Genomic DNA, 16,753 nt, shown 5'->3' with positions numbered 1-16,753 from the left:
CCCCAACACCTCCCCCTCCTCCGTCTTCTTATTCCTGATAGGAAGTGAGTGGTATTTTTGGTAAGAACAGACGGCGGTGCCAGAGGGAAGAGTCTCTCTGCTGCCTGGGATTACAATTAGTTTTTAAATATTCTGTTTGTGTGTGTGGGGGGGTGAGGGTTGGGGGGGCTCAGGTTTCCAGAATGCTTTTCCATGGTCCAGTCAGTCTGAGGGAATTCCTTTTCTCCGTCTGCTGGCTTAGGTTTCCTCACTCTGACTTTCCACGGTGTCTCCCTCTGAAATCCACATTTTTGATTTTTTTTTTTTTCTCCCTGTGAGATTCCACTCAGATCCTCTCTACAGATAAAAGTGTTAACGACAGCTGAAGGCCCTCAGATGTCCACGCAGACGTGAGCTGCGATCAACACCTTCACAGCCCTGTATTTCTTCTTCTTCTTCTTCTTCTGCCGCGGCTTTTTTTAGCCTGTGTTTTCGCTCTTGGATCATCAAAAACATTGCTGATTAAAACAGATAAACAAGTGCACCTGGAGTCTGCAGCGACAGGGGAGGGGGAGCAGGAGGGGAGAGAGAGAGAGAGAGAGAGGAGGAGGTAGAGGAGGTTGCATCATCTCTCCTGATGGTCAAAGCCAGGGGAGCTCAGACAGGAGGTGATTAGATTAGCCTCGGCTCAGGAGGGAGCCGACACATCCTGTGAGGCTCCGCCGCCGCCGCCGCTGGAAAACAGAACCTCCAGGCTGAAGGATAAATATTGAAGCAGCGGTTTCAAAAATAAACACAGTGAAAGGTGTTCAGATGCTGCAGGTTTGGAAGCTAACAGGGTGTGGTCAAAACAAAACTGTGGATTAGCCACTTAGCTTTCTAATCTGGAGCTAGCTGCAAAAAAGTAGCGACACTGGCTTCACCTCTGATACTGGTTTGCTTGCACAACTCTGTCAGCCCTGTAGGGGGCCACAGTTTTGGACCTCTTCAAAACAAATGTAACTTTTTAACTGCTGAACTCCATTCTAATCCATTCTAATTTGTTATGACAGATATCAGCAGGTAGATGGCAGTGTTTCACACATTTGTGACTAATCCAAAAGATTATTAATTTGTTTGATTGTCATCGTCTTAATACTCATTTACATTTTGGTCATGTGAATGTCTTCATCCTGTGTCATGTGACCATGTGTCATGTGACCACTTCAGCTGTATTCAGTTTGATAACATTGTCTTTTGTTCTGTCGTCCTCTCCAGTCAACGAGATCATCAGGAACGACCTGTCCAACATCTCCGTCCACAGCCACGCGTAGTCTCCTGACCGTCACCTTCAAAACTGACACATTTAGAAATTAAAAAAAAAATCTAAAAAAAAAAAAACTGACTGTGCTTCTGCATGCTCGGACTACAGCGTGTGACAAGCAGCAAGAGGAAATGCAAAGAAGAGAAAATGTAAATGTACGTCCAGACGACCAGGGTCCAACGTGTGCCTTGTTTTGGTCTTTTTTTTTCCTTTTGTCCTTTTTTTTTCATTTTGTTTTCATATATAAACGCCTTTATACGCAGATGATATACAGAAGCCAATCACACGACAGACTTTGTCTTTTCCAGGTGTGTAGATGAAGTATGTAGCAACCGAACCTGCCCTAAACAATGTTTGCTTTTACAGGACCAAAACTTCTTTTTATACGTCCGTCTGTGGTTTTTGTTTTTTTCCTAACTGAAGTTTGTAAATGTTCCGGTGCCTCCTCCGTGTTCCTGATGGGATTTGTACATACACAGCATCTGTACTGCTTCACTTTGCATATCTGACAATGTCACACAGGAAGTGCCTTTGACTGGAAATGAAGAGATCTTGTGCTTTTCCAGGTTTAATCTCCAAATTTTACAGCGAAAAACAAACAAAAATTTGTTAGCCAAAAAGATTTAAAAAAAACAAAAAAACGACAGGGTACGACAGCAGTCACTTAATCCCAAATTAAGAAGTGGATTATGGTTATTTGTGTCAGTAATCGACATGTTCCCTGCTTCTGGTCGGGTGTTTGCGAAAACATTTTTCTTGTGCAGACACAGAGGCATCACCAGGCTGTGATCAGCAACTCTAAATATGCCACGAGAAAAAAAAACTTTTATTACAGCAACAAATGCACTACTTTTTTATTGGGACGGAAGGGAGAGTGAACAGCATGCGCAGGCACAGAGGCATTGGTGGTCGAAGAGCCTGTTTTCATGTGCTTTGTTTTTGTCAGTTCAGGAGGATGTTATGTAGCTTGCGTGCTATCGGCAAAACAGCAAAGAAGGGATCTAAGAGCTACAGTACATGTTAGTGCCCTCTAGTGGATCACATGATGCTGACTTCAGACAGGTAATAGTCGACTCAACCGTGCGTTAATTGAATTTAAAATTGAAATATTTGAGCCCCATTTTACAGTGTAAGATTTTTTCTTGTTTCTATGTTAAAAATGCATTAGCATTAGCCTTGATTAGCTAAAACTTAATATGTTTCTCCTTTACATCTTGATCTGTACGAATGTGCAGCCTAAGACAGGAAATGGACGTAGCCACGTCGTTGCCAGTGTGACGCCTCTGCTGTCGACTGGAAGTCAGTGGGAAATGAAGGTAAAAACTTTGATTTAAAAAAAAAATCATTTTCTTGTTGATTTTTGTTGTTTTAATGACAGAGTTCAACAAAAGAGGATTTCAAATGTAATGACTGTGAAAAATTGGTTACAGATGGAATACTGTAAACACACAGGGCCTACGTCCAGTTCTCCTACTGTATGGTCTACATCAGCGGTCTTCAAGGCGACCCCAGGTGGTCGTTATTGGAACTGCAGGGAGTCATACATTTTTTTTTTTTCAGTTTTTCCCCACAAATTTAAAGTCTTTAAATTAATGAAGTTTAATCTAAAATCCTACTTTTATATAATATATGAAGTCGTCTGCCTGCACCGTCTCTTCAGTAGTGTCTGGGTCTTTGACCAAAATGGGAAAAATTGTCTATGTTTACAACCAAAAATAAGCACTTAACCACGATGAACCCGCGGTGTTTCTTGTACTGGTCCGTTGAGAGGCCCAAACTTTTTATACTTTTTAGTTCCCAGTCCTGCAAACCAACTTTTACACTCTCTCTCCCAGCACAACAGCAACTCTGTGAGGTCACAGAATAATTAGACGTAAAAACAGTGACGAAAAATCATCTCAGTTTGGACAAAACTTGACTTTTTTTTTCTTTTTCTTCCTCCCTGGAAGCTATGCAACACGTCGGAATAGCACTAAAGAATGTAGACAATCAGCAATGTACCTGAGAATCCAAAGTGAACAGCAATACACACGTATATAAATATATATATAAATACAAATATATATAAATTCTCTAAAGTTTGTTGTATTTTCATATTTATTCTCTCAGCATGTGTTTATTCGTGTTTATCCTCCGCAGCTTCTTTACCGTCATCGGCTCTGTTTGTATTTAGTCTTTAGAGGAGTCACAGGGTCAGAGGTCACCGTGGAGCGGCTCTGTGCCGGCCGTCTGTAACGCTTCACTCCGCCGCGTGTCATTTTTGTCAATAAATACGCCTTCGACTCTGTCGTCCTTGTGGTCACTGTGTCCCAGCTGTCGCGTCCACACGTCTCTCACAAACAGCCGGCCAAGTGTTTGAAGTGGAACAAAGGACCAGACAGACAGGTCTAGTCCAAATAGGTCTAGACACACCTGTCGAGTCCAACATAAGGCCCGCAACACCACTAACTGGACCACGAGGCCTGGGACAAACAGTCTTATCCACTGGTTCTTAAACGCTTCACACTTTCTTAAATACCGCCTTAAATACTCTACCGGTTCTTAAACACTTTCTTAAATACCGCCTTAAATACTTCCTTAAATACTCTTCAGTATGATGTAAACACTCTGTTCAACCAATCACAGTACAAGAGGATTTATTCATGGTTAGCAGAATATTATTAGAGTGTTCATCGACATCCTGAGGGACTCAGATTTCTCAGTTTACCACTAGAGAAAATCCAAATACCACCAGCGGTAGGCGTGCCCCAGTTTGAGAACCACCAGTCTTTTTCAGGGTAGGACACAACCCTAAATTTTTTTCTGGTTAAATGCAGAGTCAGCGAAAGTTTATTCAAACACGGAGCCAAACAAACAAAATCATAATTCAAAAAAACTTTTACCCTGGTACCGATCCCCGGAACTGTTAGACTCCAGGATCAGACCAGTACAACAGGAGTGCAGTAATTTGTACTCTAATCACATATTGGTCTTATTACATATTACATTCAAAGTTGTTTCTTCGCGTGTTTTTGAGGCTTCTCCGTAGCTGTTGGTAAACACTGACATCTAGCGGTGTCATCTTAAGTGTCATTCATGGGTTGTTTTTTTTTTTTTTTTCTTCTATTTTTTGGGGCGTTCACATTTCATTAATAAATACTGTCGTATGTCGTAAACAAATGTATCTTCAGACCTCGACAGGGTTCCCGTGCGTTGGTGAACACTGACATCTAGTGGTGGCTGTAAGTACACGAGCATTAAAAAGTAATTCTGATAAAATGATTCAGTCGTTTAATGATTCGACAGAGTGTGTGTGTGAGTGAGGGTGGATACCGGGGGGGGAGGGGGGGCGGTGTTTTGATCTGACTGTTTGTTTTGCTCCGCACCTGTTTGACGTCTTTCAGGGAAATTATGTCTTTTAGGAAAATGATGTTCAGGCCGTAAATCGTAGAGTGACATCTGTGTGGACAACATCCGAGCTGCACGGCGATGTCACAGGTGAGCTGCAACCTACAACTGTTCATATCTGTCATTTTTATACTTTACATTATATTATTAATTAGTAAATTATTAATTTTTAGACACAGAGGACGATCATTTAACACCAACGTCTGCTGTGGATTTTAATAAATAATAATTATATAATTTAATAAATATTTATAACCAGGTATAATTGATATTATTTTTTCTTGTTGTAGTTTGTTTCAAACTACAACTCTGGACAAATGGAGGGATTTTTCCAGAATATTTCTGTCAATCTGACTGCAGTCAAATCTGATCACTGTGGAGTGGATCTGTCCGTGTTCTTGTCCCTGACCGACATCTTCACCGTTCTGTTTGGACAACCCATCATCGCGGCGCTGCTGTGGATCTGCCTCACGTCCCGCAAAACCCCCGACGTGCTCAACTGTAACCTGGCTGTCTTCCACAACGTCCTGTACTGGATGTGCTTCCTGCATTTCTTGACCCATAATTTCAAGCTTGAAATGCAGGCCGCTTTGCTGAAATTCATTGTCATGTACGCACAAATCGGAAGTCCCATGAGTTTGATGTTCATCTGCGTCCAGAGGTACGTGGCCGTGGTCTACCCCACGTCCTACACTCTGCTGAAGAAGTACAGATACAGTGAGGTTTGTTCTGCGTCCGTGTGGATCCTGACGGTGCCCGCGGCCTACTTTTTAGCCTTTGCCTCCACCGTTCACCCATCCATTGCCAATGACGTTTTGACCAGCGCGCCGTGCGCCTTGATGCTACTGATGATCGCCATGATGGTCAGGTCCAGCATCTGCATCGTGAGGACGCTGAAGAACCCGGCGGCAGGCGGAGAGAAGCTCCACCCGGCCAAAAGAAAGGCCTTCGTGGCCATGAGAGCCATGTTCTCCATCGCCATCTTCTTCTACCTGCCAGTGGTAGTGATTCAGAAGAGCACAGATGATGAAGACCAGGTGTACGACTGTCTTGCTACACCTGTATGTTTGTTCCTGTTGTCTGTAGCCAGTGTTGTCCACCCGCTCTTTTACCTCTTCACACAAGGAAAGTGGAGAAAGAAAACCAGAAGAGCAGAGAAAACCCAAAGCCAAAAAAGTCAGACGAACCTACCAGGCAACCAGTGAGGTGGCCAAAGGTACGGAAGAAGCGAATTGATGACTGAGATCAGCCTGGTTTAGCAGTTTATACACAAAACAATGGAGCAGGTTGTTTTTTTTTAATTCATAGATTTATTTATTTTTACAAAAACACGCAGGATTAGGTCAAGTGTTCAGTTTAAATGAACCATAGTTGTGAATGGTGGTGTGAATGAGAGCAAAGATGAGTTGTTCCTGTGATGGATTGGAGAACTGTCCTTAGTGAAACACTGCCCTCATCTGGCGGCTGCTGGTATTGACACCCCAAAAAGGATGTAGCCGTCGAAGACGAACGACCGAATTGACATCTACACATTTTTTATGGTTTCGATTTCTACCCCGCAGTCAAATCTTATGAAAATGACGACGTCTTTGTGTTTTTTGTCTGTGATGATGATGGAAATATGGAAATGAGGCGACGTTCAGGTTTAATCGTGACGTCACTACGACCCCTTGAAACAATCTGCTGCTATAAAAAAGTATTTCCTTCATGGGAAAAAAAACAAAGGCGAAAAAAGAAATGTATTTGAATATATCAAATATAAATATGTCAAAATTAGAAAATCATCGCCGTTAAAGTGGATATTAACATTTAATTTCATTTGTTTTATCAATGAGCAAAAGTTTAAATTGTGAAAAAGGAAAAGGAAAAAAAACTGAAGACCATAATACTCACACACACAACTTTAGATTTGACGTAATACACACTAATACTACACACTTAACTAGAAATACATGTATTTATATAAGGAGTTTACATTAAAGTAAAAATAAAAATTAAACATATCTGACACCCAAGTTCTAGTCAATAACATAACGCTTACTTAACTTAAATAAAATGTCTGTTACGTTAAAAGAAAAACAACATTTTAAATGTGATATTTTGATCTTGTCTTTGGGAAAAGAAATGAGAGAAAATGCAAAAAGTCATCACTAACACTCTAGTTATGTCCAGTGTGTAAATAAAGCACAAAAAGAAGAATGACTTAAGAGCATTTGGTGTTGCACGGGTCTCCAGAAGAGAAGAAGCCGAACACACTGACCAGAGGAAACATGGTGACTGCTCCCAACAGTGAGCCCAGCTGCACCACGGCTCCACACCACACGAGGGCGCTGTGACCCTCATCACGCAGTATCAGTCCAATGATCACCTTCACGTAGGAGAGGCTGAGAATGAAGAAGATCCAGGAGAACACCTGAGGAGGAGGAAGAAGAGGAGGAGCGTAACATGAAATATAGTGTGCTTCAAACATTTCACTTTAACCGCCCGGTGTGTGTTTGTGTCATGAAATATAGTCGTATTTTCATGGAACTATTGAGACAATGTACGGTATTTGAATAAACTCGTCTTGACGGTGTTTACTTACAATGACGACGCCACCCGAGGTCTCGTTGACCAGCAGTGGGCATGGACTCAGTACTGCCATGCCCATGATAAAAGCTCCAATTCCACTGCCAAACAAAGTCAGACCTCCCATCAACAGAAGAGATCTGTAAAACAAACGTTAGTTTGACTGAGCTTTTAAATGAACAATTTGGGTTGTATAATGTTTAGTAACAACAGAGGTTTTGTTTGTAGGCCCGAGGAAAGCCTTTCTCTAAACTCCGCCATTTTACCATATTATGTTTTCACATTAGCACTTTTTATTTGAATTATTTGTGCAGCTAATAGTTTGCACCGTTTTAGTGTTTATTCGATATTTAAATAATAACATTTTTAATGTATTAATGTAATTTTTAAAATCGTGAAAGTTGGGCTGTGGTGACGTCACAAACAAAATGTTCCCGCTCAATGTTGCGTTCATTGTTGTTGGCCGGGCACAAAGAAAGCTAAAGGCTCCTCAGCGCTATTGTGTTCTAGCTTGTTTTTGTCTATGAGTTGACTCGTTACTGTTGTTTTGTGTTTGCTCTGCTCGTGTTATCACCAACAGTCGGAATTGTTAACGACTAAGTGTAACACATAAGGTGATACTTTGTTCCTGCTCAACGTTGTTTGTTGTGGGTGGCCTGGAGCTAACGGCTGGAGCTAACGGCCTGGTTGCACTGACTCCTCGGCGCTATTATTTTAATTGCTTGTATGTGTGTGTGAGCTAAGTCCTGGCTGTTGTTTTTGTTTTGTTTAGCTAGTGTCGTTCTGAAGAATAAACACCAAACAGCCAGAATAGTTTATGGTCAAATGCAACGGTGAATATGATGTTTTGTGTTGTATTGAGCAGTTGTTGCGTTAACGAGCAGCTCTCGAACGCAACATGAATGACGGACATTTTGTTGTTAAAATAATATTAAAGACAGGTGTGTTGTTGCACTGACCCGCTGCTACCGTTTCGTTCCACTTTTTCACGCTCATTATAAAAAAACCCCTAATATTGATGTTGTTGAACGTAAGTTAATCTTTATTTTTGAAAAACAGAAATGGTTGTCTTGAGTAAGTATTGTGTTTGTCTGTATGGTTAAAAAAAAGCAATTCATGTTTGTGTCGCTGTAAACTCCTCAGCAAGTCAGAAAAAAGTATTTGATTGAAAACGTTACTTAACCTATTTGAAGTTTTACCAACAGAAATATAGTGGAACTGCTTTAGTTTCAGTGGAATAACCACTTGTCTTATCATTTATGACCTCAAAGAATTATTTGAGTTTTTTTTTGCTTCAAAATTTGAATTTAATTTGGTTGATATGTGGACCAATGTATGGATACACTGTAGGCCCAGTATTTGTTGATGTAAATGGTCCAACACAATATTACAGTTATACTGTAAATAATCATGTTTTTAAGTAGGTGCATGTAAGTTTTATTTCTGCATGTTTTTCTACAGGAAACTGACCTCACAGGAAGGAACATGGCAATGAAACAGGCTAGAGGGTTGGACACCGCCGCCATGGTGGCCGACAGATGATAGGCCTTGTTTCCGTATGGCATGCATGAGTACGACTGCACAGACGGGAGCACCACGTTGGTCAGAGCATTGATCCAGCACAGAATCCCAAAGATGTACAACACCTGCATCCAGCTGTAAGTACCTTTGCCAAAGCTGCTTCTGCGTTTATGGTTTGTAGGTGTGTTTAGGTCAATCATAGGCTTCTGTTCGTCCCACCTCTTGTGTTTCTGGTATGTTTCCTTCGCACTGTTTTGATCCTGACTATCCTGACTGTTGGTATAGTCCTTGGCCACAGCTGGGTGGTAGTTGAGCAGCAGGACTGCTAGCAGCCCCACCAAACTCAGGAAAAAGAAAAATACCTCAACAGAGAAGTTTGCTGGCTGATACTCAGCCTGCAGGTCTGAGCTGTTTGAGGACGTCAGGTTTGGGTTCAGTGGTTGTGAGCTGTTCAGGCACTGAACAATCCCAACACCCTGGAACAGGGCCACCACAGCGGGCAACAGGCCACTAACACCCTCACCAATGAAGTAGGTGGTGAGATACTGAGGCTTTAGGTGCATCATGAATGGCAGGAAGGTGACGGAGGATGTGCAGTCCACAGCAGCCAGGAAAAACGTCAGAATGAATAGGGCTACGCTGTGAGGAGTGCCGGCGACTGTCGAAGTCTCCTTCCAAAAGAAGCCCAACAGGAAACTGGCCACCGTACCCAGGCAGATTATCACGTAGATGACCATGGTTTCATTCAGGACTCTGGGGCGGAAGCGGTGCATCAGGGTGACAAAGAGAGGCCCAACGTTGGCCATCTGGATGAGGACTGACAGGTACGAAGGCAGGTACCAGCCCTCTGGGACTTGAGGGACGAGGAGTGGAAGCTCCACCCACAGGCCATTGATGGACACCCAGGAGCCCATACCAAAGAGACATGCCAGCAGATGGGTGAGCAGGGACATGTTTGGGACAGTTCTCTGTGAAAGTAGCAATAATAAATTTAATGGGGAGGATGGATCATCATTCAGCCCAACAGCTTCTCCTCTAGTCAGCTTTTGTTGTTTGCACAGTCAAAACACTTTAGGCTTCACCTCATTTCACATGATTTTTACTGTGACTTCTGCTCAGATGATGACGATAACAGTTATAGGAGCTAATTTGACATTTGCCAGCGTTTCATTTTTCAAATTTGCTAAAGATAATATGTTATGCTTTTAATCTTAATCAGATGATTTGGACCTGTAAACAAAAACGCCATTCTAATTCTCTTAGATGTTATTTAATTGATGTGTTCCCAGGATCAGACAGTGTTGTTGTTGTTGTTGGGTGGGACAAAAACCTGATGTTAAACACATTTATTGGACCTGGGGGGACAAAAATCTGATGTTAAACACATTTATTGGACCTGTTTTATAATGGATAAGAAGGAAACGCTGGTCAAAGAAAGTAAAACAGTGATGACAAAGTCAAAGTGTAATCTACTGTAGACATAATCTTTTACTATATGTAAGACTTTACCCCCCCACCCCTCCATCTGGTTAATGTTTATTGTTCAGAATTTTTTTGTTTCGTAGCTTTAAGAAACATCTTGTTTATTTTTGCCCATGTATCTCAATTGCTGCTTTTTTTTTAATTGAAAGATTACAAGAGGGTAAAAGTCAAACACGAAGCACAGAGTGAAGCGGACAAGACCACCTGCTGACTGGTCACTGTTGCATAATCTGGAAAAACATCTGAACTGAGTGGAGAAAGATCAGAGTCTGAAGAAGGAGAATAAAAGAAAAGAATAAAGTGTTGACCAAATTTTGATTTATTTATTTATTCTAATTATTTTTGTAATTCCAGTAATAATCACAGTGGTTTATGACCAAAGGTGTATTTGAATGTTACACAATCGTCCAGAAATCCTGCGAAGAACAACCAAATTTGTTTTTAAAAATAAACCAGCCCCTCTTTTTAACTCTTTCACTTCTAATCCCCTGAAATAATATGGATGACTGTAAAAGTTAATGATACTCACGTGCTGTCCTCTGTGGGAGTTTCTGCAGATGTAGTCAAGCCGACACTGTCAGAAAAACTGTGCAGTGAAGTAAAGAGTTGCACCATGGGATTAAATCCCTCCTCGGTGTCGGTGGGTGCAGGTCCACACAGCCAACCGTGTCAGAGTAGGGTTTTCTTCTCAGTGCTCTCCACTTCTTCATCCTTATCATCATTATCATCATCATCATCAGCTGTGATCATCACATGCTGTGTTAGCATGTGTTTTTGTTCTGTTTTAACCCCTGAAGCTGTGAGTGGATCACAGAATCTGCCCAAAGGCATCATGGGAGCAGAGGTGATCGTTTTTTCAGTTGCGAAATTGCATGTTGAGATTATATTGTTCATTGTAGCAAAACACGTGGCACATTTTCAGTTATATTAATGTTTTCTTTAGAGATGTTAAGTTTTGGTCAAACTCTGAGCCAGTTTTATCCAGTTAACCATTTCTAACCTTTTTTTTTTTTAATTTCAGGTCCAGGTCCAGTTGGTTTTTATTCCAGTTAGATTTTAACTCGTTGGTTTGACTTTGATGATGATTGGCTAACCCTTTACCTCATTCCTAGAAATCTATGAATGTTTCCAGTTTTTTAAACATGTATTTGTTGTCTTTTGCGTCAACTGTTTCTTATTTGGTTAATTTTGGATTTTTCTCAGCTCATTTCTTCTAAGTGGAGCCTGTGGGCAATGAACAAAATAATATTTAAAAATGAATAGTACAACAGCCATATACAGTTTCAATCAATGTATTTAATTGTAATTCAGAAACATAAAAAAATCAACACCCCATTCTTCAGATTCTGGTAATAGTTGCTCCTTAAAGTACTGACAAATATTCTCCAACTGTAAGATTACAGTAGTGTTTTTATTGTTTCACCAACATCGCGGTGATAAAACATTTGTTGACCATCACCATCCGTTAGATCTGTATAATAAAGCCAAATTACAAAAACAAAGATGTCGACAGTTTCACCAAATTACAAAAACAAAGATGTCGACACAGTAGCTTAAAAATTCAAAACAGCGCAGTAAAAACCTTCAAAATGAGAAGTAGCATTTACTACAAGGGAAGATCCCACTTGTTTCAGAAAGTAAAATTAGTTTAAAAAAAAGTTTTAAAACTGTACATACAGCAAGAAAAGACAAATTAGTGAGAATTTATGTTACAAAACATTCAGATGTTTCAGACCGAGGGTGAACTAAACTTTTTCACTAAAAAGAAATGGGCCTGCTAATGCACTAAAACACGGTGAAGACAGTCACTTTACAACCATAAAGTTAAGGCAATTGGTAAACAAAAGAAATCATGTTGATAGTTCCACATTCTCTGTAGCAGCATAGACACAATTTAAATTTAATCATTCATGAAGTCTGGTCGTTCCCAAAGTAAGGGGCAGATCCCTCTTGGATATGTAGCTTTAGACACGGCTCTGTACCTCATGAAATTCTGAATATTCTCAGAAGAATAATATTTGTATTCAATAAATATTTTGGAATATCTGCAGATAAATGTGTATTACATTTGTGCTGTACTTTGAAGTCCTGTTAAAAGGACGTCATGGTAAAACAAGTCAAAGCACTGGGATGGGAAAAAAAATCATCAATATGTTCAAACTAATTGTAGTTTTTAGAAGTAAATAGAGATTAAAAGTCGATTTCCTTCTAATTTCCTTCTTTTTAGTGTGATGGTCCTGTAGGGAATGTAGTGTAAATGGTTCAAAACAGTAGTTAACAAGGTGAACTATTCTGTCCCTGAGTAAATCATCAGTTATAGCAAGAGACTCCGTCAGCAGCTGTTGTGACTGTTGTAAACAATTTGAACTAGTGAGGCACTAAAATGATCACACAAAGAACCTGCAGTGTCTTACTCTAAGACAGAAAGATCCCTTTGTCTGGGATTTGTTTTTGCTTTTTGCTCTCAGGCTTCTCAGTCACAAGTTAGCGCCCCCTGATGGCACGATCTTCAATACGAAAGCGGTCAATTCCAGTGAAAACCCAAATGCTACAAGTTGCAGTTGTCCACGCAGTCCTGAGCCCTTTCAAACACCTGATAAACGTTGACAAGCGGGAACATGGTGAGCGCTCCAATCAGAGAGCCCGCCTGGATAGAGATGCCACACCATAGCAGAGCAGCGTGACCTTCCTCGTGAAGTAAAGTCCCAATGACCACCTTCAGATAGGAGAAGAAGCCGGTGAAAAAGACCCAGGAAATCACCTGTAGAGGGCACCAACGAGACACGGCGTTAGTGGTGTCCAGTGTTTGATTTCAACACTATTGGAATCTCTTAAAAGCAAAATACTAAATTAAAAATACTTAATGTTTAAAAATCCATCCATATTTAAAAGGTGGTACCAGTTATGAGTAATAACACTAAAAATAAACAATTGAGTTACAGGGACCAAAATATATTTGCTCACATTTCAGGGCACAGCCACAACATTCTGAAAAATCATGTAAATATTTGTTTAGTGAATCGTCTCTAGTCAAAGCAGAATCCTGGCCCGTTACAGCCCAGAGCAAACACACACACAGTAAGTGCTGGTAGTACTGCTGTTGTCCTGTAGGGTACATCTTTTATTGACGTTGATGTGGTTTGTTACTTTGTCTTTTACACTTCTGTACGAGTTGGTCTTTAGACACTTTCAATTTTCATTGGTTAAACTGAAGAGCTTTGTATTGATGACAATGTTGCTCTCTCTCCCCCACCTCCTCTCTCTTTCTTCCCCCCTAACAGATTCATCCCTGAACCCCACCTCAGTGCTTCAGTCCTGGGCGACATCTCTACCACCAGGTAAGACTGCCATGTGTCGGTGTCACTGACTCACCAACAGGAACACACACGAACAAAGCAGACACATTGACCTGAATATACCAAAGACCACCCACCACCAGAGCTATTCCAGCAGGATTTCCCAGCAGTGGAGGGCAGGGGCTCAGGGCTGCTACAGCTAATAGATACACAGCAAATCCTCCGCCTGCTAGAGATAAGGCTCCCAGACCTGCAGAAGTCCTGGAAACAGAAGAAAGTCACTAGTACAAAATGTTCACAAAGAACAAAAGAAGACTGTACCACGTACGTGTTCCTTTTCTTGTCTCACCTTAGAACAAAAAACATTGCCAGGAAACAGGCCAGCGGGTTTGCTATATTTCCAAAAACCACAGAGAGGTGAAAGGTCATGGTGCCGTAGGGCAGACAGGAGAAACTCTGAACAGATGGCAGGATGCCATTGGTCAGGGCATTGGAGAGAGCAAGCAGGGCCAACAGGTAGATGTTTCGATGAGTCCAGAACGTCCGAGCTGCTGCCTGTTGCTCCACCTGCTCCTCAGAGACCGGAGCCCCTCCGTTCTGTAAAGGGTGGTCCTCCTCTGCAGTCTTCTGCACCTCTGGTGGAGACGCCGTCTGTCTTCGTGTCAAGGCCAGAAAGCTTAGGGCAGATATTGACAGCATGACGAACAAGAACCAGAAGAAGTTCTGGGCCGGGAAATGTTCCTTTAAATATTCCGGTACTGTTCCATTCACACCTTTACATTCCAGCTTCCCAACACCTTGTCCTAAGGCCACTACACAAGGGAACAAGGCGCTGAGGCCTTGACCAATGAAGAAAGTGCGGATATACTGTGGAGGGTACCGGAACATGAAGGGCAGGAAGGTGACGTTGGACGTGCAGCAGACCAAAGACAACACGAAGGTTAAGAGCAGGAACGGCACCGATTTCTCTGCTCCAGCTATGATCACAGTGTGTGACCAGAAGATGGCCAGAAGAGCAGATGCCACCACTGCTAACGCCTGGATGCAGTGGATGACCACACGTTCATTTAAACGTCCTGGAGCACAGTGGTGGGTGACGGTCACTGCTATGGGACCCAGGTTTCCAAAGGCTATCAGCACCGAGAGGTAGGCTGGCAGGTTCCAACCTGAAGAGAGATTTGAAGAGATCAGTGAAGACAGAAGTGACAGCTGTACACATTTCACTCACCCCACGGTCCACTCATGCTCTCTCACTTCTACAGGCATAATATAATTTTATTACAGCATAATCAACAACCTCTGATCATGATAATAATGGATGCTTTATCACAAGGGTTTGGTAAGACTACAGTAAACTGCAAACGTGTATATAATAAAATGACGGTTATGTGCATATTCAATATATTAAGTTGTCGACTCTTTTTTTTATGTGCAGTGCTGATCATAAAGAACATTTATAGCACTGGCAAACAGTGTTTGCCAAGTGTAAACAAAAACTGTTAGTGAGTTGTAAACGGATTATTACCGTAATATTTGAAACGTATTACTGTTATTACAGAGAAAAAAAAAATGAAATACAGCTGCTGGATGCTCTGCTAGCTTAGACCATGCTAACTTGGCTACTACAGAGTTAATGCACACAAAATTAATTTCTGATTAATATTCCAATAATTCGAATATGTTGTATTATGTTGTAATTAAAGTTGACAATGCACTCTTTATGGTAGGTAAACACGGGGTGAACTGACCTTCATGCAGCACGTAAACAACCACCGGCAACTCGACCCACAAACTGTTGACGGAGATCCAGGAGCCCATGGCGAAAAGAGCCATTAGTCCGTGGGTCACCGCAGCGCTGCTCCACCAGCTGCCGGACATGGTTGCACCGATTCCGGCCAAGGGGTCGACAAAGACAAGGGGAAACTTGGGACACCTCTCCACACACAGTAAGCATATGTTGGGTAACTACGGTGGATAAACGGTGCACGCCCCCTGTTGCTTTCACGTAACTCGTGTACGTTCCACCGTCTTCAAAACACCATTACACATACAGGCAAATATTGCTTTTAAAACACATAAAACATATGCACTATTATTTATTTATTTGGTTAAGTCTATACATGTGATGTATACGACTTGGGCAGAATTAACGGCGTTTGTTTAATAATTTGTGAGTTTGCTGTTGATTTTTTCTGACAGCCGAGAACGCACCACTTCAGCTTCTTATCTTACGTAGCAGCGACAGGCGTGGCTTAAATATATGCGGAGCGGGGGTTAAGTGTAAACTGAACGATTATTAACGTCTTATAAATGTTCTATGTAGAATACACATATTTTGGTTTAGAATTTAAATACTGTTCACTTTTACGGCGATTCTAGGAGTTATGAAAGTCTGCAGTTATTTTTGAAAAACACATTTGGAAATTTTATTTTCCACTGAAATGGGAGATTGAAAAATACATTTTGTTAAAATCTTAAACAGTGTAACGATGAGAACAAGGCAACAGACTCCATGGGTCATTGTACATTTCAAAAGACTAAATTATCCATCGGCTCAAAATACGTTTGCAGTATTTAAATCCCTGATTAAGTGAGATTAAATCAAACCGACATTGTGGACAGCCATTTTACTCAAAAGAAAAAATATAACAATTTCCAATAAACCACTGTGTAACTGCCTTATTTTCTTGGAGTTCATGCTTTCATAAGAACGAACCCACTGACACAGAAATGTGATGCAACCCCAACTGCCTGTAATGTCAAGCAAAAAAAACAACAAAACATTATAATTATGTTAGAACAAATGAACATCTGGGTCAACATAGCAGCTAACCTCTTTCTTATTAGCTTTACCACAGTATCATAATGGTTTTTTGTGTAAGATACAACATGTCAACAAAGGATATGTTTTTATTATACTACATGATTGAGACAGTATTAGTTGACAAGCTGATCTTTAACTTGATCACAGTAGTTTTATTTTTGGAATAAACAAAAATACACATTTTAACAAAGTGTTACCATGGTGTAGTAGCATTATCAGAAATAACGATTAGTCAAAATATTGAATTGTCACAAAATGCATCATACAAATTTCGAAATTAAACACAAGTACATGGTTTTTCAACCGGATATCTGCTGACTGCTACATTATCATATGTTAAAAAAAAATGAAACTAAAGAATGACACTATTATATTCTTAGGTAATTGATTGAA

At 40.9% G+C, this 16,753-nt stretch overlaps 4 protein-coding genes and 1 long non-coding RNA gene across 14 annotated transcripts in view; 3 read left to right on the top strand and 2 right to left on the bottom strand.

Moving 5' to 3' along the window:
• Positions 1 to 3,570, top strand: part of nfatc1 (nuclear factor of activated T cells 1) — a 55,198-nt gene extending 51,628 nt beyond the window's left edge. For 3 of the 8 annotated variants that reach the window (XM_008331099.3, XM_025065071.1, XM_017040973.2), the window contains one exon: positions 1,237 to 3,570. In XM_008331099.3, coding sequence (XP_008329321.1) covers positions 1,237 to 1,292 — 56 coding nt within the window. In that variant the 3' untranslated portion in view covers positions 1,293 to 3,570. The remainder of the gene's footprint in view (positions 1 to 1,236) is intronic. The other 5 variants (XR_003052633.1, XR_003052634.1, XR_003052631.1 and 2 more) reach the window with 5 other exon arrangements.
• A 1,051-nt stretch (positions 3,571 to 4,621) lies between these two features.
• On the top strand, positions 4,622 to 6,511 carry LOC103393989 (P2Y purinoceptor 1-like). Its single transcript, XM_017040983.2, has 2 exons — positions 4,622 to 4,759; positions 4,960 to 6,511. The coding sequence occupies exons 1-2, from the start codon at positions 4,751 to 4,753 to the stop codon at positions 5,872 to 5,874; spliced, it is 924 nt and encodes a 307-aa protein (XP_016896472.1). The 5' UTR covers positions 4,622 to 4,750; the 3' UTR covers positions 5,875 to 6,511.
• slc52a3-2a (solute carrier family 52 member 3-2a) lies at positions 5,960 to 11,144 on the bottom strand. Of its 2 annotated transcripts, XM_008331110.3 has the most exons (4): positions 10,770 to 11,144; positions 8,708 to 9,726; positions 7,254 to 7,377; positions 6,873 to 7,082 (listed from the first exon to the last, which is right to left on the bottom strand). In XM_008331110.3, the coding sequence occupies exons 2-4, from the start codon at positions 9,709 to 9,711 to the stop codon at positions 6,873 to 6,875; spliced, it is 1,338 nt and encodes a 445-aa protein (XP_008329332.1). In that variant the 5' UTR covers positions 9,712 to 9,726; positions 10,770 to 11,144. The 2 variants fall into 2 exon arrangements, with proteins under 2 accessions (XP_024920975.1, XP_008329332.1); XM_025065207.1 differs by lacking the exon at positions 10,770 to 11,144 and having other exon boundaries at positions 5,960 to 7,082; positions 8,708 to 9,711.
• Positions 7,140 to 16,753, top strand: part of LOC103393979 (uncharacterized) — a 45,536-nt gene continuing 35,922 nt past the window's right edge. The window contains exons 1-4 of one of the 2 annotated variants that reach the window (XR_003052676.1): positions 7,140 to 7,390; positions 8,699 to 8,895; positions 13,522 to 13,578; positions 15,264 to 15,482. This is a non-coding gene — a long non-coding RNA (uncharacterized LOC103393979). The other variant, XR_003052675.1, reaches the window with a different exon arrangement.
• slc52a2 (solute carrier family 52 member 2) lies at positions 11,753 to 15,438 on the bottom strand. The gene is made up of 4 exons (XM_017040980.2): positions 15,285 to 15,438; positions 13,886 to 14,702; positions 13,674 to 13,797; positions 11,753 to 13,001 (listed from the first exon to the last, which is right to left on the bottom strand). The coding sequence occupies exons 1-4, from the start codon at positions 15,412 to 15,414 to the stop codon at positions 12,789 to 12,791; spliced, it is 1,284 nt and encodes a 427-aa protein (XP_016896469.1). The 5' UTR covers positions 15,415 to 15,438; the 3' UTR covers positions 11,753 to 12,788.

This window comes from Cynoglossus semilaevis, chromosome 18 (assembly GCF_000523025.1).
Source record: "Cynoglossus semilaevis isolate Cse_v1.0 chromosome 18, Cse_v1.0, whole genome shotgun sequence".
Lineage (NCBI taxonomy): Eukaryota > Metazoa > Chordata > Actinopteri > Pleuronectiformes > Cynoglossidae > Cynoglossus > Cynoglossus semilaevis.
Note: the sequence above shows the minus strand (reverse complement) of the source record. Positions and strands in the feature narration are given on the sequence as shown.

What these genes read in the sequence shown, in the direction of transcription:
- slc52a3-2a (XM_008331110.3), bottom strand. Translation starts at nt 9,711, where the DNA reads ATGTCCCTGCTCACCCATCTGCTGGCATGTCTCTTTGGTATGGGCTCC. An exon ending in GCCATGTTCCTTCCTGTGAG is followed by an intron (nt 7,378 to 8,707) that starts GTCAGTTTCCTG and finishes TTTGTTTTACAG; the next exon opens with ATCTCTTCTGTTGATGGGAG. An exon ending in CCTCGGGTGGCGTCGTCATT is followed by an intron (nt 7,083 to 7,253) that starts GTAAGTAAACAC and finishes CCTCCTCCTCAG; the next exon opens with GTGTTCTCCTGGATCTTCTT.
- slc52a2 (XM_017040980.2), bottom strand. Translation starts at nt 15,414, where the DNA reads ATGTCCGGCAGCTGGTGGAGCAGCGCTGCGGTGACCCACGGACTAATG. An exon ending in TGTTTACGTGCTGCATGAAG is followed by an intron (nt 14,703 to 15,284) that starts GTCAGTTCACCC and finishes ATCTCTCTTCAG; the next exon opens with GTTGGAACCTGCCAGCCTAC. An exon ending in GCAATGTTTTTTGTTCTAAG is followed by an intron (nt 13,798 to 13,885) that starts GTGAGACAAGAA and finishes TTCTGTTTCCAG; the next exon opens with GACTTCTGCAGGTCTGGGAG.